The sequence below is a fragment of the Kockovaella imperatae genome (assembly GCF_002102565.1).
Source record: "Kockovaella imperatae strain NRRL Y-17943 chromosome Unknown BD324scaffold_15, whole genome shotgun sequence".
Lineage (NCBI taxonomy): Eukaryota > Fungi > Basidiomycota > Tremellomycetes > Tremellales > Cuniculitremaceae > Kockovaella > Kockovaella imperatae.
Genome location: NW_019028955.1, coordinates 496,441 through 515,970, shown reverse-complemented (window position 1 = coordinate 515,970; position 19,530 = coordinate 496,441). Strand labels below are relative to the sequence as shown.

Genomic DNA, 19,530 nt, shown 5'->3' with positions numbered 1-19,530 from the left:
TCGTAAATTCATCCCCTGACCATAGTCCTCCATCTCAATCACCATGAGCGACTCTTCAGGCAGCTTATCATCACCTTCTCCCGGTGTAGAATCACCGCTGGCCTCTTCCAGCTCTTCTTGGGCTCCAGAGGATGACATTACCCCATTCCCTAGTCCCGTCTTGTCAGCACAGCACTTGGCGGGCTTGTCTCGTGAGTGGAATCGGCCGAGGTGTTGCACTGACACCGGCAGTGGGAATGGATGGGGAGCTGGAACCAGAAGTGGATATGGAAAAGATTGTGACTGATAAAGATCGCGAAATGGCCTTAGAAATCAAGGGCAGGGCGAACAAGGCATTTGCAGGTGAAGGTCTTTCATTTATCCATTCACTGACGTGATCAGGCAAGGATTTCACTTTGTCCATCGATCTGTACACAGAAGCCATCGCATTGAATCCCAAAGATGCTACATTTTGGAACAATAGAGCCATGTCAAAGGCGAAGATGGAGGAACACGGAGCGGCCATTGCGGATGCCAGTACGTCAACGCTTCGCAGTCTCTACTAATCTGGCTAGGCAGAGCCATCGATTTGAACCCCTCATACGCGAAAGCCTACTACCGACGTGGTGTCTCTCAACTGGCCATTCTGAGACCGAGCGATGCTGTACCCGATTTCAAAAAGGCTCTCGAGCTGGATCCGAGCAATCGAGCGATCAGAGAGCAGCTCCAGGCCACTATCAAGCTCATGAGGAGAATAGAATTCGAGAAGGTTGGTTACCATGATTCATTCCGCTGATCTACCAGGCGATCTCTACAGGAGAAGCAGAATCGATCACGGCCAAGTGCTTGTCCCTCATAGCCTCGGGCTCGTGCATCCTCGACACCAGCTCCAAGTCCGCCGACATGCCCCTCCCTACCATCCCTAGCGATCCCAACGGCCGTTACGAACCGACTGAAGCCTTTGTTACTGGCATGATCGAGAGCTTCAAGTCGGGTGGGAAGATCCCCAAACGGGTCGCTTGGGAGATCATCCTTGGCGTGTATGATTTGGTGGTTAAGGAGAAGAGTCTGGTCTACGTGACGATACCCAAAGGCGCCACCTGCGACGTGGTTGGCGATAGTGAGTTGCATTAAGAAGCGCAAGCTGACGCCTAGCCCATGGTGTAAGATAATGTCCGATTTCTTTCTACTAACCGGCAGCAATTTTATGATGTCTACAACTTACTTTCTCTGATCAGACCACCTTCCGATACGCACTACATCGTCTTCAATGGTGAGTCCACCTTTCCTGTCGTGTCGCTGACGCGTCTAGGTGACTTTGTCGATCGGTATGTCGTGGCAGTAAAAGCTTGGCTGACTGGTAGCGGGAGCTGGTCCATAGAGGTCGTTCTCACCCTCTTCGCCTACAAGTGGCTGCTTCCTGACCGAGTCTTCCTAAATCGAGGCAATCACGAGACAAGCGGTGAGAGGTCGATCGTCAGGGCCGTCGCTGATACCACACAGATATGAACAAGGTTTACGGGTTTGAGGGCGAGGCGAAGAACAAATTGGGAGAGATGACCTATAAACTCTTTGCGGAAGTCTTCACATCTCGTGAGAATTGGGTAGGGGATGACTGTGCTGACTATAAGTTCCCCTCGCGACGCTCGTCACGGCTTCTCAAACCCCGACATCTACCACTGGACCGAACGTCCCATCCCCTCTGATTCTGTCCAACGGCCTTAAGAGGTACTTCATCGTCCATGGGGGACCACCGTGTAGCAAGGACGGAGTCAGCTTGGACGAGATCGAAAAGATTCAGCGGCTGGGTCAACAGCCTGGTCAATCAGGGCTCATGTGCGAGATGCTCTGGACAGATCCTCAACCACAACCAGGGCGGGGTCCCTCGAAAAGAGTGAGTGGTGCGTGTCGTGTAAATGCTTAAAGTTTTCAAGGGCGTTGGACTCGGCTTTGGACCAGATATCACTCGCAAATGGTGTGAAGACACATCAGTCACTGCCGTCATTCGTTCCCACGAGGTTCGGCAGAATGGCGTTGCCTGCGAACACAATGGATTATGTTGGACGGTCTTCAGCTGTCCCAACTACTGCGATTCGACTGGCAACCAAGGCGGATGGATCACCATCAGCGACTCTGGCGATCTCACGCCTCATACCTTTGATGCTGTGCCGCATCCGGACGTCAAGCCAATGGCCTACTCAAACATGTTCGGCATGATGGGTATGTGATCTAAGCGTATCTTTGAGACTCTATCCTCTCGCATCTTGATTGTATATGATTATGCCACCGATCAACAACTGCCTGTGTACCCAGAGAAATGCATGAAATGTCCACGGAGGTCACAAATGTCCGAATGAGATGGATTATAAGGCTATGATAGTCGAGCCCGACGACTGAGTTCAAAATCGAAGGAGAGAGGGTCTACAGGATCATTGCCATAACAGCCGCGACTCCGGCGACCAAGGCTGATCCTCCGGTGACCATGTTTCGATCGGCGGCGCCAGAGTGGGAGGCCGAAGCCGAAGCACTGGAGGATGATCCCGAAGCGTTTGACGAGCCAGAGTTTGTAGAAGCTCGGCTGGTCGTAGCTGTAGCCATTGCACTTGAGCCAGAAGATCGCGATGATGCAGCGCTGCTGGTCGACATGCTCATACTGGCAGACGAGGTACTGGAAGTTGTGCTAGCGGCACTTGCGCTGGTCGTACTGCTAGAAGACGTCGGGCTTCCGCTGGCGAGGTCAACGCTGCCACCTCCAACGGATGAGTAAGTCGTGCACTGAGAAGTCGCGATGTCAGGATGAGCGGCCGGGGTGGAAGGAGCGCCTTGGGTGAATGTGGTACCGCCGTAGACTCCAGGTTGGGCACCCGGGTCACCGAGACAGTCATCAAATCCTGGTCCCTGGGGGGTTGGTCAGCGGGACAAACTGGAAACGAGACAAATCAACTTGCCTCGCTTCCTGGGATTGTGAAGGAACAGCCCACTGTTGCAATATATCAGCGTCTACACCAATATGTGCCGGGAATGAACTCACAGGTGTCGTAAATATGTTCGCAGTAACCGGGTGCATTGGGTCCATCTTGGCAAGCTCTGAAACAGAAGTCGACATATGACATGAAGGAAGTCCACTCGTGGGTTTGTTCGTATTGGCCGGTGAAAGCGTTGGTGAACACCAAACCTCCTTGGGGGTTACCAAGACCGGTCCAGGCTGGGTCACGTTAGCAGGCTCTAAAGGTGGGATGCAGGATGTACTGACAGTGAGGCTAAGGGCAAGTTAGCTATTATTTAATGAGAGGACTTGAGAAAACTCACATCGAGCTCTCCACCCCAATCGCCCTCCGGAATGAGGATCTTGGTCATCTATCGCACATGTCAGCACCCAAAATGCTGCTGTCATCTGCTTACATCACCAGTTCCGGAGACCTGGACATACGACACATTCTCACTGACGACCTTGACGAAGTGGGCCGATGAGATGGTTCCATCGGGGATCAATCGCGTTCCGTAGCCATCTTTCAAGCAGTAACTATGACTTAAGCGATGGTTCCTCTTGGGCTATGCTCACCTGACGACGACCTGCTCGACGTTGCCGATATCTGCGCTTCCGTTGCCTTCATCACTGTGATTAGAGGGAGGTCCCCATAGACAAAAGTCATTGACAGAGTTGAGGAAAACATTCTGACACTCTGAGGTCTGAGAGTCGGTCGTTCCACAGTTGTTGGTACCGCTTTGACCTTGCTGAGATGTATTTGGGAGGTCGCCAACGGTGTATGTGGCGGTGTATTGAGCACTCGCTAATGGCAGAGCAAGGAGAGTGAGCGCAAGGGGAAGCTTCGCCATGGATCGCATCTTGGTGGATGGAATGTTGTTAGAATGACCGGTTGACACTTGAGGGTCCCTTTTATGTGTAGATTACAAGGAAAAGGAAAGAAGTCTGTGTGATGATGACACAGCAAAGCAGCTTTATGTCTCATCCCTCTGGGGTCAGCTCGAAGTCTCTCATTATGGCTGGTTGGTCCACATTTCACTATGGGAAAATTTTCTGTTTTTGAGATCTAGGGAGGAGGGAGGGCAGAGCAGAACAGAGTCTGTCCGTTAGGTTGCGAGTAGTCAGTATGATCCTGTGCGAGAGGCGCCATCGTCAGACGGAAATAGCTATAGTAGAGCAGGGCGGCAGAAGCTGTTGCGGTACAATTGAACATGGCAACCCCCCCACGCGCACACACACACCGCATTTTTCATTTTTTTTCTTTGTTTACAAACATAAACGGGTAGATTGGGTGTGGCAGACCGAAAACATAAACAACCGTCGTCGTCGTCGTCCTCCGGCATACACCCCATGGAAGATCGTCCAGGCATATGACCTCGAGCGAGTCGAAGCCAGTCAAGTCAGAGGCGCATCACAAAGGCACCAGGTCTCAACTCCTAGTCCATCGGATAGATCTGACAGGTACGAACATTGTGGTATCTGTGTTACTCAATACGAAGCTGGGGCACTAGTGTTTGTTGTTTGTAAACGAAACGGATTGTGCTCTTTCCACCATCCACCGCAACCCACTATGTCAGCCGAATGAGCACATGGTCTATGTCATTGGTGCCTGTTCTGTTCACTGGACTGCCGGGCATATGAAGGCGATCTCAAAGTGTGAAAATGGAGATCCGCGATTGTTACTGGATTGAAACTTCACCTAGCCCAACAATCATCTGTTGGTGACTCGCCATGGTTGACTCTCACTATGCTTGACATCTGCATCTCTGCGACGGCATGAGTAAAAGATGCATCTCGCATCTCGACAGCAATGAACCTGACCAGACACTTATATGATATCGGCGTACTCTCGCCGAATTATAATCCCGTCACCGGCGTATCCGCCGAGATTCCGTCCATGAGGGCGTTTTGGTACTCCGAATCTTTCGTTCGAACCGTTTGGGCTCAACATACTCAGCTTTGTCACAGTAGTGTAGGTCTTCAGCATGAGTGAATTTGCACTTGGAGAATCTGTCTTTGGCACAGATGCCTTGTCCGTTCAGAAGCTATTCAATGTTGAAGGCTGGGTCGCAGTGGGTCAGTAGCTCCACTGGTCGGTTGTCCTCGAGACTGACGGGCTGCACAAGTCACTGGAGGTGGCACTGGTCTAGGTCTGGTGACCGCTGCTGCTCTTGCAGAGAATGGCTGCAAGGTCTACATCTCTGGTAGACGACTTGACGTGCTGGAGAAGGCGGCCAAGGCTGCCAGCCCAAAGAACGGAAAGGGTCAGATCATCCCTGTTCAGGGAGATGTCGGGACCAAGGAAGGAATCATCAGTGAGTTTCTTCTTCGGCGACCCACCAGGCAGCGTTGACGGCTTCATCAGAGCTCAGAGAAGCGGTTGAGAAGAACGAGAAGTGGTTGAACATCCTCGTCAACAGCAAGTATCACAATGGCGGCCGTGGAACTGACTCTTGCGCTAGACGCCGGTGTTTCTGAGCCTCACGGAGAGATCGATGACTGTGAGCAGACACCAGAAGGTGTGTCCAAGGAGATGTTTGAGAAGGAATCTTTTGAGACTTGGTGAGTGATCCCAGTAGAAGGCAGCAGGTGAGACGGTTCTGACCGTCACCGTTTCAGGGCCAACACTCACCGGATCAACACTGCATCGTATCACTTCACCACGTTCGCCTTCCTCCCCTTGCTTTGCGCCGCCAAGTCGAAAGGCGGCTTCAGGGAAGCTGGCAATGTCATCAATGTAGCCAGTCTGTCCGGTATTACCAGGACCAGTCAACATGGCCAGTTCAACTACAACTCTGGGAAGTGAGTGGTAGCTCTCTTGATTATGTTAGACGGGCAACTAACGTATGCCTCCTCTCCTCCTAGAGCGGCCACTCGTCATCTGTCATTGATGCTGTCTACAGACTTCGCCCGACGAGGCTTCGGAGTCCGAGTCAACTGTATCAACCCTGGTTATTTCCCTTCGGTAGGTCGGATCCCTCCTGTGGCTTTTCTCCTATGATGGCTGACTCTCTATTAGGGCATGAGTGTCAAAGATGTCCCAAAGGACGACCCGGAAGCCGCTGCAAACCTCTTCAAGACAAAGTATGCCATCCCTTTCGGCATCGTTGGGACTGCCAAGGACTACGCGCAGACCATCTTTGGCATTGTCACCGTGAGTTGGTTGCCAGACTTCAGTAATGGGCTAACTCTGTTCATTAGAACGAATACATGACCGGATGTGACATTGTCATTGATGGAGGTTGGCTCGCTACCCAGAGTAGGTGCCTCGCATTATTTTTTCGTCGCTCCGGCTGACACGCAATACAGCTTATTAGATAGAACTGACCCCAAAAAACAGCATGCATTGAGGCCCCAAGGGCATCCATCTCATTCTCAGAGACCTGTTTGCAACGACGCACATTATCTGTGGAGAGACACCACAGACCGTTTCATGCGCGTCGTTATGCGCATGGGGAGAGCATTGGCAGAGGTTCCCCGAAGATGAGGGGTCCAGCGAAGATTCGTCACTGGACTTATCGTCTGGCTTCTGTCACGAAGAACACAGGAGTCGAACAGGTTGAATCGGCGGGCTATCGCTTCTGACATCCAGAATGACAATTTACCGTCATAGTAGACGCATACATTGACATTCCCATCACTTGTTCATCACCCTTACTTAGATCCCTCGTCAACAGCATTCAATATGGCGGATCCTCAAATTGTCAGCGCTCTCAGCCAATCTGTACCAGGCATGATGAACCCAACGTATCGAGTGTCTAGGTCGTCAGGGCCTCTTATGCCTGTGCCCGGGGCTCAAGCTCGGTACGTCGCAGTCATCGTTACAGAAGGGTTGCTCGTCCGACCCAGGCAGACAGAAACCTCATTGTCAAGCAGCCAAGAAGAAAAGCCCACTGGATAGTGATCCGCGTTCATCTAGGCAGCGGCTGAGAAGTAGACTGATGCACCTGTGATATCTCTGTGCATGTACCAAATCCCCTCACCTCGTGTCATGGCGTCTTCATGGTAGAATATGTACAACCGGCTACGCGTCGGTCCAGCATCGTCAAATCACGTCCTGTAGGCCTAGCTCGGAGACGTCTTGTAGACTCTTCTCGCAGACCATCATCTCTTCGGCGCTGGCGATGGGCTCGGACTCGGACCTGACTCGATACCCGTTTGCAAAAGGTCTTGAATGGTGTTCTCCATGTTGTCTATCCTATTCGACATTTCATTCACTGGTAGCATGCGAGTCAGCGATCAGCAGCGAATACTGGCTTGTCCATAGGCAGACGTTCTCCATTGGTCTGGTCATGGGTAAAACTCACTTCGGCCTCTATCAGGTCGCGTCAGCGCTGTAGCATGCTCTCAATGCGTAGACTTACAAGATCTGCTCGCTCATTTCGTCGAATCGAGCTTCGAGAGAGTTCAATAGAGTATCCACCTGTATCAAGTAGCTCAGCTGTGCTTACGCGTGTTAAGAGGGCGACAGGACTCACGAAACCACACAACTCTCCTGGGCTCACAACGTCCTTCACGGATCCGCCAGAGATGGCGGTCGGTAATGCTGGAGCTTGAACTTTTGACTTGGATGCGCCGCCATCAGTGGATCCTTTGGAGATCATTGACAGGCGCTTAATGCTGGAGCTCGAGGGTTGTAGGGCAGCTGTCGAAGGGGTGGTTTGAGAAGGTTGGGAAACTGCGGTTGACATCGTGATGGGTGAAGAAGTACAGTGTAAGCAGGCGTGAGGTAATGAAGGGTTATCCCTGGTCTTTCGGAGGTGTCAATGACGGGCTGAAGGCGTGGAATACGCTGCTCAAGTTCCAAGATCAAGGCTGCTCCCTCGTTTGTTGTTGTTGTTGCTGTTGTTGTTGAATGAATCGACGATTCACAAGATTCCGAAAATCAACTTAAGCCAATTTTTCTATTCATCCCTCTCTCCTCTCAACTGTCCACTTCATCTTTAGGGCTCAGGCTGTGGGACTCAAAACCTGGCATGGGCCCTCGCCTGCCAAATGTGTTCATCTACTTGGCTGCTATAGTCAGACCATCGAGATTGAGGCCAGATTTGAAGGTCAAAAGTGGGTCAAACTACACCCTTTAGTTGCTCTCTCCGGCTGATTTCGTAAATCCTCCCACCCACCTTAGCTATTGGTCATGTTGACTTTGCAGCGCTACGAAAGGCCGGTTACAATGCCGTTGTCGTTGACAAGGACAACTGCGTGGTGAGTCGAAAAGGCAGGCTAGGGGAGTCTTGTGCTGAAGACTACTAGACACTTCCGGAACAGGATGGATGTTACCCTCCGTTCAAGGTATGACATGTACTGAGAGACCGCATACCTGTCTCTGACCCTCATCTTAGGAAGCGTGGCGAGAGCTCTTGACTGCGTTCGAACCCGGACGAGTACTGGTCGTGTCCAACTCTGCAGGCACCAAGAAGGATCCATCAGGCATAGCGGTCAGTTCACGGTTCGCACATAATTTCATAGGCTGCTATTGATCTTCGATCTCGCCTGTAGGCTCGAAGCGTCTCCCATCACCTGCAAACCCCTGTCCTCATCCACGCTCAACCCAAGCCTGGATGTGCTGACGAGATACTCAAATACTTTCGTGGCGAGCTAGGTGCACCTGTCTCCATCATCCGGCAGAAGCTCGCCTTGATCCAGGCGGATCAGGATGCGTTTCAAGCTGAATGCGAGGCCATCCTGAAAAGAGGAGAGAAAGAATGGATGAGTAAAGAGATTGCCAGGATACGAAGCACAACCAGTGACACACCGACTGCGCCATCTTCAACGCTCCGAACTGCCATCACTTTGCCCGAGTCACTTGAAAAAAGGACTAGCAACCCCGACGCCAATCTGGGCTCGCAAACTCTCATTCGAGCACAGCCTACTTCTCTCGAAGAAGCGAGAATTCTCGTCATTGGGGACCGTCAATTCACAGATACTCTACTGGCACATCGTCTTCGACTGTTGTTACCGAATACTTCGTCAGACTTTCCGAGTGTCATATCCATACATACCACCTTGTTGCCTCAACCTCGAGATGTCCCTGTGCTCAGATGGCTCGAGGAGAAACTCTCCCGAGGTCAATTGCGTGACCCGTCAAATCCTTGGAAACGGTATACGAGGCGGCTAGGCGACGAAGAGGCGCATGAAAACGCAATTGAGGTAGGGCCGAAGATGGGTTACCTCGCCTCCCGATGGAGCAACGTAAAGCAGACCGTCAAGGACAGCCGGATGGGTTGGGATCCTCGTCAATGGACTGTCAAATCGGTCATCATTGGTATTGGAAAGGGCATATTCTGGACAGGAAGAGGGTTAGGAGTCGGAATGTCTCGTACCGGTCGATACGTATGGGTGAATGGGCGACAGTGGCAAGCCCGCAGGCGAGAGAGGCTCAGACTGGCCAAGGAGAAAGCGGCAGAGGCGGCAGACTTGACATCTGGTGAAAGACAGATCTCGGCGAAGGAATCAGGAGACACACAAAGGATAGAGCACAAGGCAGTACCGATGATTGCATCGGCGGAGGCTGACAGCGGACATAGACCTTCTGCCGTGGTCACTCCGTCGGCATGAGCACAATGTATGCATATACGCTGAATTTACAATGTTCTTCTCCTTGGCAAATAGCTGCTGGACCTGTCACTTGGGTTGCTGCTCATCTCCTCGCTCCTCATCTGCATCCTCGAATTGCCCATTCGTATGCTGCTGTGACCATCCAGTCGGGGGCCGCACGTTCCCCCAATCGACGAGGTTCAAGAACCGGTCCACTTGATCTACCTGTCCATAGCGACAGGGGCGAACAGGAGGGCAACACAACAAATACATCAGCTTTCTTGCCCCGTCTTCGCGTAGAGGACGAAGCAAGGTAGGGACCAGCAAGGGATTTAATATGGTCTATACCTCGCTCCTGGTCCTCCACCGCTATGAAAATCGGATCTCACTCTTCCAGCTTCGCCCTCGTCTTCTCCAGGTTGACCAACACGGGATTCATCCCCTTCCTGTTCCTCTTCATCGCCGTCCTCGTACTGATCTTCTTCATCTTCTGGTCCATTGGGCATATCTCCGAAGCCTCCAAAAAAGGATGAAGGTTCGCCAGAAGGTAAGAGGGAATCATGGAGACCTGAACAGTGGGACATGGCATTGAAGAGGTCTTGGACTGGAGTGAAGGGAGGAAGGGTCAGCAAGGATAACAATCTCACATCAATCCGGAAAGTCACCTCTGGATTCTGAGACGTATATCCTCAGCTCGCGGAAGGTCGAATACTGTCCTGCCTCGTCATTGTCCTCTTCCTCGTCTTCAACTCCATTAGCATCTCCATTGGCTCCCGAGTGTCCGTTGGTCATGTGTCCGCCGGCATCGTCCTCGTCTAAACCGCCGGTGCCCGTCTCGTCAATCTGGCAGTAAACGTGTGCTGGTGATTCAGAAGAAGAAGGGGTGAGAGCGTGAAGAGTTAGAGCAGGATAGAGCAGCTTGAACCCTGAGCTTGATTCAGAATTTGAGGGTAGAAAGACAATGGCTCTGGCATCTGTCATTCAGCACGGATGGATGAAATCACAGGAAGCCGGTGGTTCTTCCTCACTCACGCCTCTGTGACCCATATCTTCCCTTTGATCCTTCCGCTCCAATCCCACCCCCTGCTAGGTTCCATCGTCACTTCGACAGCATCATCCTGAAACCTCAAGGTAGGAGGGATATCGTTAAAGGAAGCCGGAGTAGAGGATGTGAGAGCGTCGTGAGCCTCTGGCGTCACGAAAGGCGGAACATCAGATGTAGGCGTGAACATGAAGACCTTGGGCAACGTAAAGTATGCGCAGGTAAGGTCTGAATTAGGAGAGAGACGAGATGGACCTACAGGAAGAAATACTCGCAACTTGACCTGAACATGAAATTTTCGCGGAATCTTCGTCTCGTCTCAAGATTCCGGACAGCGTAAACGAGGAAGGAAGCACGGTGTTAGATGCATGGGCTACAGCAGACTGAACCGGCCAGCGCATGGATACAGTCCTTTAAGCACCACACTTCCAGTAACAGATATCTCCATCTACAATCTCATACGGCTTGCCCTGTTGTCTGAGCTTTCCAGCAGCTTTGACCTGAGCTTCACTACCGTGTTCTTTCAGATCCTCATAGGACATAATTTCACCACAGACAAACTTGTTTTCAAAGTCAGAGCTAAAAGAAAAAGGGAGAGGGTGAGCGCAGGCGCGAGGCGAGGTACAAGCTCTTGTGGCTCACTGGATGACACCGGCAGCTTGAGGTGCTTTGATGCCTTTCCTGACCGTCCACGCCCTGACTTCATCAGGACCACCTGAGGATGTCGTTGTCAGACCTCATTTGCGGTTGAGAATGGGACATCTTCCGCTCACAAGTGAAGTATCGGATCAAGTCGAGACTGGTGTATCCAGCAGTGGTGATCTTTCCCAAGGCACTCGGATTGCCCTTTGGCAGACCGAGCTTCTCCGCCTCCGCAATCTTCTCCTCGTCAGACATGTCGACGAGACGCTCTTCCAGAGCCACACTGAAAGGAATCAAAGCGTCTCCCGGGTTGTTCTCGTCTATCCATCCCTTGATCTTCGCCAACCACTTGTTCTTCTTCCTGACAAAGTCCTTTTCGGACAGGTTGACGAGGTATGTGATGGGTTTGGCGGTGAGCAGGTTGAGGCCGTTGATGATTTCGACCTGTATAGCACGAGGGGAGGCATTAGCATCGTAGCCCTGGTCACATATAGCGATAGAGGATGCGATAGAGTTTCAGATAGTTATCTCTTCTCATGATTATGGACGTTACCCCATTGATCGACGAGCTGGGTTTGATAGGGCTTTGTGCCCATTCTCATCAAATATAGTGAAAGGCAAAAAGGGATGAGGTGGACGGAGTAGGCTCTCACCTCTTTATTGTTCCAGTTCCCCTTACGGACATCTTTGCCATCGGCAAGGAGCGCGAGTATCTTTTCAACAGTAGCCTGAGATGTCGAGCGATGAGCCTGAGGGAAGAGGGCACGATTTCCATGACCCGCTCACAGTTTCCTCCGCCCGAGCCTTGGCAGCCAGACTGGATGTTCCCAACGCTTTCGCACCCTTCTTCAGCCTCTCCAAGTCTTTCTCCACCCATTCGATATCCTTCAACCGTAACTCCGTGCTGATGATGTGCATGTCTCTCAAAGGGTCGACATCTCCCTCCACGTGAATGACCTCAGCGTCATCGAATGCCCTGACCACCTGGAAGATTCCGTCCACTGCCCTGACATGGGACAAGAAGGCGTTTCCGAGACCGGCTCCTGTTGATGCTCCAGCGGTCAATCCAGCGATATCGATACACGTCAAAAAGGCCGGAACTTTGGAGGCGGGTTTGTAAAGCTCGCAGAGCCAGTTGAAACGCTCGTCAGGGAGGGGGATACGGGCCTCTTCAGGGTCGCTGACATTGGGTCAGACCCAAGGTGAAGCTCTGAAACTCACATCGTAGCGTATGGAAAGTTAGCTGCTTTTCCCAGATCTGTCTGTGACAGAGTGTTGAAGAAAGATGATTTGCCGACGTTTGGGAGTCCGACAATTCCTTGCTGAGCGTTGCGTTAGCGTGAAAAGAGGCGAGATTCGAGCAGCCTCGAAGAGACCTGACACTCACCTTCAAATTGTTTCCCGGACGACCAAGCATGATCTTCTTGGTCTCCTCATTCTTCTTCTTGGGAGGCATCTTGCCTTTTACTTTTTGGGCGGAAGGGGATGAATGGAGTGAACGACAATTGGGTCGTCGTCCTTTATCTAAAATACCAGGTCGAGAAAACGGAGCTGTAGGAAAGGATGCGGAAAGCGGAGCAGCGAGTCCCGGAGTTGCGCGCGATACAAAGCAGACAATCGTTCGTCCAGAGCTAGCAACTGCCCGGGTCAAGTACATGCAACGATCACTGCCGCTTGATCCTAAAGTCGTCGATGTCGTGAAAGTTGTTCAGTTTCCGAGGTGTGTGTTCGAGATTTTTTTTGGCTGGCAAAATGATGGAGCACGCCTATTGAGTTAGGCGCTTGGTCCACGTGGCGAATCAGATCTCCTTTTGAGTGATCGACAGACTCCATGCCGCAGCATTGGACTTCTCAAAGTATAGCAACAGCCAGTCAAGCATGACGACCACGACACAAGGCAGCTCAAGGCAGCCCCTTGAGGTCATCAAAGTGCATGAGATGATCTTAGAGGCGTTTGAAAGTAAGTCAACAGCTCCCAGATCACTTCCAATCTTGCTGATCCATCCATTGGATTGGCAGGTCGAGATAAGGCATACGCGCCGTATTCAAACTTCCAGTGAGCGTCGCCATGTAGAGGTCTGCAGCTCTTATTGAATGGACATAGTGTCGGTGCTGCCTTGCTCTGCGCTGATGGGACGATTGTGGGAGGCTGCAATGTGGAGAACGCTTCTTATGGTGAGAGGTGATGGGTTTGACTCGGTCGGCACCGTGCTGAGAGGAGATCTCTGCACTTAGGCGCAGGGATCTGTGCTGAGCGTACAGCTATCCCCAAAGCAATTGTGAGTCTGTATTTGCAGGCTCTAGTAGCCTTACTGATCTTGATACAATATAGTCCATGGGACATCGCTCGTTCCTCGCCTGTGCTGTGACGTCCCAACTGGCTGAACCTTCTGTCTCACCCTGTGGAATTTGCCGACAGGTTCTGCGAGAATTCCTACCGCTCAACACGCCCATATTCATGTTGTCCTCTACGTATCTCGATTCACATTCTGCGAAGGGCAGTGCGCCAAAGGCATTGGCGGAATGCCTGGAAGACTATATGCAGGGATTGAGCTTACGAGAAAGGGAAGCCAAAGTCAACAAGGAGTACGGACGCTTGATCAGAGTGATGAGCCTCGAGGAGCTCTTGCCATTGAGCTTTGGCCCGGAACATTTGGCCATGCCAAGGTGACGAGGATCATTGCTTCACCATGGCAGTCCAGGCGATCTGCCTCCGGATGTCGCGCTCGAGTCCAGTCAGTCTGTGCCAACAATGACAGGTATAGTACACTGTATGCATAGAGTGACATGTACTGATCTGTAGATGTCTGTCCAATGACATGCACGATGCTTACAACGTCAACGACAGGAACTGCCCTGTCCTAATTCATTCGTTGATCTTCATTATGGTGATGCTGAGATGATTGTTGAGTGTGTGAATCGTTCATCCTATGATTGTCCGTTTCATAATGACCCTGAGGGATGTACATAGGGCCGCCTTGCATCCCGTGAGCCTGTTGCATGTTACTGTGATCTGAGAGCATCGGTCCAAGCGCTTGGCTTCGAATCGTGACTGGTGTGGGCGGAGTGAAAGGCACGGCCTGCCTAATTGTGCGTTGAGATTGGGGCGTGCTATACGACGGATCCATGATGGGTTCAGACAGAGGCACGAAAGAAGGTCCGGGAGGTGGATGATAGGCAAATGGAGTCGGCGAGTGCCTTTGAGAGTAATCAGGTTGGCGAGGTTGAGAGGAAGGGCCGTGTTGCTGCGACTGATACATCCTCGGCATGCTGGACAACGGGACCGGGGCGGCCATGTGAGATGATCCTGACCTGCTCATTGACGCAATGGTCAATGGACTGTCGAGAGGTCCTGATGTCTTAGATCCCCAATCAGCGCCAGTGGTGCTGGTGTCGGTCGTCGAGCTACCTTCACTGCCACCACCGCCACGGATCATCTCGACATGCAGATCAGTACTATGAGATGAGCCCATGTCGACTTGTCCAGGAAGCATACCGAGATCCATACCGGTACGGGGGAGATTCACCGTCTGATCCATGCCTTCTTGATGCGTCATAAAGGTTCGTGCACGATGAGGGTCACCTGTGATCTGCCACGATTCCGGCAACCTTTGAGCGTGTAGCATAGGGCCATCCCCGGATGGAGCCTGTCCCTGAGCCTGGTAGTTCATGGCAGCCACCATGCCTATCGACTCGGCAGATGGGAAGGACCCTTCCCCCGTGGACGGTGTCTGGAGTGTCGGACTTGTGCTGGGACCTTCAGATCCCGATCCATGACCATGTATAACAATGTCTTGTAGTCCAGGATTCCTGGTCCATCTGAGAGGAGGTTGACCAAGCATTGCCGGGGGTCTGGGAGGAGTTTGAGCCGCCGCAGAGCTGATGATGAGTCCCCGAGCCGCCATGGAGGCTGATGAAAGTGATCTCGTCCGAACATGTTGACTCGATTGACTCCCATGAGAGCTTGTACTACGCTGCTGGGCCAACGGAGACTCGTGAGGCTGGAGATACTGCGAATTGCTCATCTGAGGGACTGCGAAATTTGGCATGGTCTGTGGCACATTGATCTCTGTACGTGTTGTGCGCATCGGCGCAGGTGTGAAGAATGAGCTGTCCACATGGGCCGTGTGAGGCCTGATCGGCGATTCGGCGATATTAATGGAGCCGGTGTTCGTGTTGATCACGGAATCGTCTCTCATCTGAGTGTGTAGGAATCAGTACCCATGGGACGATATCAAGTCACTGGTCACACACCTCTAGATCATCGACGCCCAGGGCCGTCACGGCAGTCATGGTCGAGCCACTCGATTCCATCTGAGCACTTCCCGAAGGTCCACTGAGTGATACTGCTCTAAGGCCTTTTGATATCCGCCAGCGATCAAAGACTCCTGCCAAGTCGTCTTTGATCTCCTGAAGACCAGCCTCGTCCAGTCCCAGTCGTGCTTCAAGCGTCGCTCCTAGACCGGACAAGGACAAGGCTACCGTGACGGTGGTCGCGAAGAAAGCACCAGCCTGAGTAGGCTCCCCAGGAGAAAAATAACCAGAGCCTAGGGCAGAAAGAGGCGGAGGTGTCGAGGATTTGGTCCTGGGGACAGGGTCCGTGGCAAGAGCAGACAAAGGTTTCGTAGCTCCCTCAGAATGAGTCCTGCGATATCTTGGCCTGTTCGTCGTTGGAGCGGCCAGACCAGACGTCGAAGCGGATCCCTGCCATGAGGATTCGTCGATGAGTACTCCTAGACCCACTTGACCAGCTGGGAGCGCTTTCAGATCTCGATACTCTTCCGGTTCGGGTTCGGATTTGCGCCTCTTGGATGGTTTGTGTGACATGCTCTGTAACGAGACTACGGCTGCCGGATTCTGATTGGATTGCGGACCCTGGCTGGATGTCCGATCTGTTTTACCGATTTGTTGCTTGCTCCTGTTTTCCGTATCCATGACCAGGACCCCATCATGAGGCGGCCAGTTGGTCGATGATCCGCCGGCCTCCTGCTGGCCCATACTAGGCGTGGAAGCTGAGGGTGAAAACAATGTGTTCGGTGACGACTGTCCAGACATGGACATGGATGCGAAAGAAGTCGTGGTACTTGGTGACAGACCACTGTAGAATCCTCCAGGGGCTTGAGGTAGGGGGGAGTATGATGACGATGATGAGGAAGGTACAGACATGGAGAAGGGATAAGGTTGAGCGACGTTTGGTGACTGGCCGATGGGAGTGGTAGGCATTGCGACTTTGGCATTGCGCGCGTGGATAGGCAGTCGAGTGGCCGTCATGAGAGCAGTAGCGGGAGGTCCTGTTGGTGGGACAGAAGTTCCGGTCAATCGAGCCGTCTCTTTAGCCTTCTTGTCTCTCTCCCTCTTCCTCCTCTGTCTCTCCCTGCCCTTTTCTCTCGCTCGTACTCTGCGTGCTTCCTCCACAGCCTTTCGACGGTCCGTCTCACTTGGACCCTCGTCTTCATCTTCGTCTTCCTCCCCGTCATCGTCATCGGGTCGTATCCGCCCTCTCTCATGGGGGTTCATACTGGCCAGATTCATGCCCTCACCGCCATATCCTGGTCCGCTCGAGCTTGGACGCTGCTGACCCACCGCGCTCGTATCTATTTGGGCGCCGCTTCGCCTCGTTGGAGAATCTTCAGACCACGCAGCAGCCTGTGCCTCCAAAGTCTCGATCTCTGATTCCAGCCCAACAGCTGTCGCTGTCCTTCTCCTCAGACGTCGCGACTTTGTTGGGGTTGGGTGTGTCACCTGAACACTTGGCAAGTTTCCCGCGTCCATCGAGGATTGACTCTGCTTCCCTCTCATCGCCAAGGACGATGTCCTGGCTGGAGGGACTGGAGCCCCATAGGTGCTCTGTGTGATGGTGTACAGAGTATCGAGAGATTCAGCGCTGCCGGAAGCCATGGGGTTGACATAGTATCCATGAGAAGATGATGATGACGACGCCCCTGAAACATGGGACTGCAAGTCGGCATCCCCATGCGGATGTTGCAAGTCGGCCTGTGTAAAGCGTGAAGGACCAGCTGAGGAGGACAGCGATGGATGAGCATTGAAAGGAGATTGGTTGGGGTTCATGTCGGTTGATGTCGGTTGATGAACGCTGCGTCTTCCAACCTGCGCCTGACCCCCAAGACTGACCTCCTAGTCTCCGATAGAGTCTAGTCGGTCCCTGGGGCAGGTGGTCCTTATTGTATGTGAGAGCCCTAAAGACAGCGCCCTCACTAAGCAGCCTGCTGCTCTACCTGTCGTGTCCGGGCTAATAAACATGAAAAGGATGTGCTGATCAGCTCACATTTGTTTTCTAACCACCTTTACTCGGTGTTTGGTAGCAGGGCATAACTTACCGGGACAGAGTTCAGTCTAGCTTGATCCGAGCGGCGTCGATGACCCGTTAATCCTCACTCCCCTCCTCTTCTTCTTCTTCTTCTTGTTCTTCTATGAAAGATCTCGCTCTAGTTGCGTACGATTGAGATGAGCGCCACATGAACCCGAAACGCCTCCTCCTCCGATCCACGTGAGCGCGCTAGATAGGGCAGGGCCAGAATAAGTGATGGCGTAGTCTAAATACCGTTGAAGTGGTGCAATATCACCCCGAATGAATGAATGACTGAGGAACAAGCAGCAGCAGGCAGCAGCTGCTGGAAGAATTCAATTTGTCCCTTCGAGCCGTTTGATCGCGTCAGGAGGCGTTTTTTTTTTGGCTTCGCGGTGCAGATCGTTCGATGGCGACGATGATAATAACTATACGTGCTGCTCTTACACTCTCTCTCTGTGTCTCTGGCTACTCATGGAGGAGGAGCCCGTCGGAGAGGAGGAGCTCTGTTATGGTTGCGGTGCGGACGACCACGTAGTTCCCCTCTCGCACCGTATGGTCGGTAAACTGAACCAGATGAGTGTTCGGTTATTAACATATTGTCTCGAGCAGACGGGATTGGTTTAGACCGGAGACATTCAAACTTCCCGCTGAGGGGGTACACAGTGGTAGCTCGCTCTCTGGCGTCAGAGAAGGGCAGCCGCCGATGAGAACGACGGTGTGGGTAGGTGAGCCAAGCGTGGGCGGGCAGCGAGGCGTGACAGCAGAGCAGCTGGAGAGAGACACAGACACAGACAACCAGCAAGAGGATTGGAACAAGATCCCGAGAACGGAGTAGTTCATTTGGAATTTTTTTTTATTTTTAAGCCGAACTTCGCCTCTTTTCACACCGCAGAGATTCATTCCTGTTCTGCTGCTGCTGCTGCTGCTGCTGCTACTGCTGCCGCTACTGGTCTTGCTGCTGATGCTGGGGCAAATGAGGCGTACAGCCTGTGCTGGAAGAACCCTGTTATGCTTGTCATTGTCCTAAATCCCCATCGATCATTTGGCCGCTCGGCACGAACCCTTTTTCTCCCACCACATGTTTATGATCGTCCAGGCTCATGCCTGATTCAACGCTCTCGCCCAGTCGATTTGCAGAAGACCTTCTATGTCAACAAACACTTCGACAAGCATCTGTGCGGCACGTTAATCAAATATAGGAGAATGCAATATCCGTCGATTGAGCAGTGGCGCCGCAACGGCTCGCGTGCTCAACAACTGTACTGCTCATATCTTCTCATCTGATGCTAAACAGAGTGACTGCGTCTCGCTAGCTCTATGACTCTTATTGTAGGCTGTTGCACTTTACGTTTTCAGAGTTGTTTTGATTTGCCCTGTTTTGCTTGCTCTGCTCGTCCGCCTCTATTTCAGAGGCTTTTAAGCTGAAAGAGTCTTTTTGTCAATCCGGGCTGCATACATGCGTAGGAACTCAAGGTTTCCCACCCTATGCATTGGAAATCAAGAAGAATAGGGGTCGCTGCTATACAGTCTGTGTGTACATGCGCGTGGAGTTGGCTACCACTACTCTCCCCGTCTTTCGATCGGTCTCCCATCGACCGCCATCGTGCCATTGTATGTCGTCCGATAAAGCTTCTCGGCTCCATGAATGTCCACCAAGCCACAAGTGGCGCCCACATTCCTCGTGAGGTCGAGGCCTTCTGCAAGGACAAGCAGCGCTGTCGGTCCTGTACATTTCATCCATTCATGAAGACACCATGTATGTTTGGTTTCCTGTGTGATTCCGATCGATCATGATGGGTCTCTGATCCATCATCATCATCATCATCATAGGTTCAGGTGATAAATTAAATAATATATGAAAGGCACGCGCGGGAATGCAGAACGAAAAAGATGCGGGATTACACCTGAACTTTCCGATATCTCTGTGGTGCGGCCTCGTGCCCACTTTCCAGAGACCCGGCTCGCACTATGCCACCGACTTGGGGTTCGACCAAGGGCCGAATCGTCGGGTATTTGGCCGATCAGACTGGCTAG

General features: G+C 52.3%; 10 protein-coding genes across 10 annotated transcripts; 5 read left to right on the top strand and 5 right to left on the bottom strand.

Moving 5' to 3' along the window:
* Positions 1-4: 4 nt before the first annotated feature.
* Positions 5-2,285, top strand: BD324DRAFT_637465 (putative phospho protein phosphatase). Its single transcript, XM_022017012.1, has 12 exons — positions 5-191; positions 232-342; positions 382-516; positions 555-748; positions 784-1,099; positions 1,135-1,142; positions 1,180-1,252; positions 1,292-1,307; positions 1,344-1,441; positions 1,483-1,572; positions 1,611-1,873; positions 1,914-2,285. The coding sequence occupies exons 1-12, from the start codon at positions 44-46 to the stop codon at positions 2,205-2,207; spliced, it is 1,746 nt and encodes a 581-aa protein (XP_021868584.1). The 5' UTR covers positions 5-43; the 3' UTR covers positions 2,208-2,285.
* A 1-nt stretch (position 2,286) lies between these two features.
* Positions 2,287-3,825, bottom strand: BD324DRAFT_683723 (hypothetical protein; the record flags this gene model as incomplete). The annotated part of the gene is made up of 7 exons (XM_022019199.1): positions 2,287-2,877; positions 2,928-2,959; positions 3,011-3,184; positions 3,233-3,239; positions 3,289-3,336; positions 3,382-3,502; positions 3,542-3,825. 7 exons carry the CDS (start codon positions 3,823-3,825, stop codon positions 2,401-2,403), a joined length of 1,143 nt encoding a protein of 380 aa, XP_021868583.1. The 3' UTR covers positions 2,287-2,400.
* A 1,125-nt stretch (positions 3,826-4,950) lies between these two features.
* On the top strand, positions 4,951-6,262 carry BD324DRAFT_643603 (hypothetical protein; the record flags this gene model as incomplete). Its single annotated transcript, XM_022017558.1, has 8 exons — positions 4,951-5,041; positions 5,092-5,280; positions 5,331-5,384; positions 5,428-5,527; positions 5,585-5,767; positions 5,831-5,930; positions 5,985-6,119; positions 6,167-6,262. The coding sequence occupies 8 exons, from the start codon at positions 4,951-4,953 to the stop codon at positions 6,260-6,262; spliced, it is 948 nt and encodes a 315-aa protein (XP_021868582.1).
* Positions 6,263-6,734: 472 nt separating this feature from the next.
* Positions 6,735-7,820, bottom strand: BD324DRAFT_637456 (heat shock factor binding protein 1-domain-containing protein). The gene is made up of 4 exons (XM_022017011.1): positions 7,444-7,820; positions 7,330-7,388; positions 7,273-7,280; positions 6,735-7,182 (listed from the first exon to the last, which is right to left on the bottom strand). The coding sequence occupies exons 1-4, from the start codon at positions 7,654-7,656 to the stop codon at positions 7,070-7,072; spliced, it is 393 nt and encodes a 130-aa protein (XP_021868581.1). The 5' UTR covers positions 7,657-7,820; the 3' UTR covers positions 6,735-7,069.
* A 53-nt stretch (positions 7,821-7,873) lies between these two features.
* On the top strand, positions 7,874-9,539 carry BD324DRAFT_637455 (mitochondrial PGP phosphatase-domain-containing protein). The gene is made up of 5 exons (XM_022017010.1): positions 7,874-8,026; positions 8,094-8,170; positions 8,219-8,257; positions 8,308-8,403; positions 8,465-9,539. Exons 1-5 carry the CDS (start codon positions 7,942-7,944, stop codon positions 9,521-9,523), a joined length of 1,356 nt encoding a protein of 451 aa, XP_021868580.1. The 5' UTR covers positions 7,874-7,941; the 3' UTR covers positions 9,524-9,539.
* A 295-nt stretch (positions 9,540-9,834) lies between these two features.
* Positions 9,835-10,734, bottom strand: BD324DRAFT_653564 (regulator of volume decrease after cellular swelling-domain-containing protein; the record flags this gene model as incomplete). The annotated part of the gene is made up of 3 exons (XM_022018671.1): positions 9,835-10,106; positions 10,168-10,469; positions 10,535-10,734. 3 exons carry the CDS (start codon positions 10,732-10,734, stop codon positions 9,835-9,837), a joined length of 774 nt encoding a protein of 257 aa, XP_021868579.1.
* A 223-nt stretch (positions 10,735-10,957) lies between these two features.
* Positions 10,958-12,642, bottom strand: BD324DRAFT_583844 (P-loop containing nucleoside triphosphate hydrolase protein; the record flags this gene model as incomplete). The annotated part of the gene is made up of 7 exons (XM_022013642.1): positions 10,958-11,123; positions 11,187-11,259; positions 11,318-11,630; positions 11,840-11,914; positions 11,973-12,366; positions 12,408-12,504; positions 12,570-12,642. The coding sequence occupies 7 exons, from the start codon at positions 12,640-12,642 to the stop codon at positions 10,958-10,960; spliced, it is 1,191 nt and encodes a 396-aa protein (XP_021868578.1).
* A 390-nt stretch (positions 12,643-13,032) lies between these two features.
* BD324DRAFT_178268 (cytidine deaminase-like protein) lies at positions 13,033-13,930 on the top strand. The gene is made up of 5 exons (XM_022012107.1): positions 13,033-13,146; positions 13,206-13,242; positions 13,291-13,361; positions 13,422-13,465; positions 13,519-13,930. The coding sequence occupies exons 1-5, from the start codon at positions 13,065-13,067 to the stop codon at positions 13,855-13,857; spliced, it is 573 nt and encodes a 190-aa protein (XP_021868577.1). The 5' UTR covers positions 13,033-13,064; the 3' UTR covers positions 13,858-13,930.
* Positions 13,931-13,983: 53 nt separating this feature from the next.
* BD324DRAFT_178308 (hypothetical protein) lies at positions 13,984-17,713 on the bottom strand. Its single transcript, XM_022012108.1, has 3 exons — positions 17,525-17,713; positions 15,441-17,436; positions 13,984-15,385 (listed from the first exon to the last, which is right to left on the bottom strand). Exons 2-3 carry the CDS (start codon positions 17,253-17,255, stop codon positions 14,048-14,050), a joined length of 3,153 nt encoding a protein of 1,050 aa, XP_021868576.1. The 5' UTR covers positions 17,256-17,436; positions 17,525-17,713; the 3' UTR covers positions 13,984-14,047.
* Positions 17,714-18,977: 1,264 nt separating this feature from the next.
* BD324DRAFT_637440 (hypothetical protein) lies at positions 18,978-19,350 on the top strand. The gene has a single exon (XM_022017009.1). It carries the CDS (start codon positions 18,982-18,984, stop codon positions 19,288-19,290), a length of 309 nt encoding a protein of 102 aa, XP_021868575.1. The 5' UTR covers positions 18,978-18,981; the 3' UTR covers positions 19,291-19,350.
* The last annotated feature ends 180 nt before the right edge of the window (positions 19,351-19,530 follow it).

Coding starts and splice junctions, on each gene's coding strand:
- BD324DRAFT_637465 (XM_022017012.1), top strand. CDS start 44: ATGAGCGACTCTTCAGGCAGCTTATCATCACCTTCTCCCGGTGTAGAA. Junction 192..231: donor GCACTTGGCGGGCTTGTCTC/GTGAGTGGAATC, acceptor TGACACCGGCAG/TGGGAATGGATGGGGAGCTG. Junction 517..554: donor AGCGGCCATTGCGGATGCCA/GTACGTCAACGC, acceptor TAATCTGGCTAG/GCAGAGCCATCGATTTGAAC.
- BD324DRAFT_637456 (XM_022017011.1), bottom strand. CDS start 7,656: ATGTCAACCGCAGTTTCCCAACCTTCTCAAACCACCCCTTCGACAGCT. Junction 7,389..7,443: donor CAGGAGAGTTGTGTGGTTTC/GTGAGTCCTGTC, acceptor TACTTGATACAG/GTGGATACTCTATTGAACTC.
- BD324DRAFT_637455 (XM_022017010.1), top strand. CDS start 7,942: ATGGGCCCTCGCCTGCCAAATGTGTTCATCTACTTGGCTGCTATAGTC. Junction 8,171..8,218: donor TTGACAAGGACAACTGCGTG/GTGAGTCGAAAA, acceptor GAAGACTACTAG/ACACTTCCGGAACAGGATGG. Junction 8,404..8,464: donor AGGATCCATCAGGCATAGCG/GTCAGTTCACGG, acceptor TCTCGCCTGTAG/GCTCGAAGCGTCTCCCATCA.
- BD324DRAFT_178268 (XM_022012107.1), top strand. CDS start 13,065: ATGACGACCACGACACAAGGCAGCTCAAGGCAGCCCCTTGAGGTCATC. Junction 13,147..13,205: donor GATCTTAGAGGCGTTTGAAA/GTAAGTCAACAG, acceptor TTGGATTGGCAG/GTCGAGATAAGGCATACGCG. Junction 13,243..13,290: donor GCGCCGTATTCAAACTTCCA/GTGAGCGTCGCC, acceptor GAATGGACATAG/TGTCGGTGCTGCCTTGCTCT.
- BD324DRAFT_178308 (XM_022012108.1), bottom strand. CDS start 17,255: ATGAACCCCAACCAATCTCCTTTCAATGCTCATCCATCGCTGTCCTCC. Junction 15,386..15,440: donor TGGGCGTCGATGATCTAGAG/GTGTGTGACCAG, acceptor CTACACACTCAG/ATGAGAGACGATTCCGTGAT.
- BD324DRAFT_637440 (XM_022017009.1), top strand. CDS start 18,982: ATGCATTGGAAATCAAGAAGAATAGGGGTCGCTGCTATACAGTCTGTG.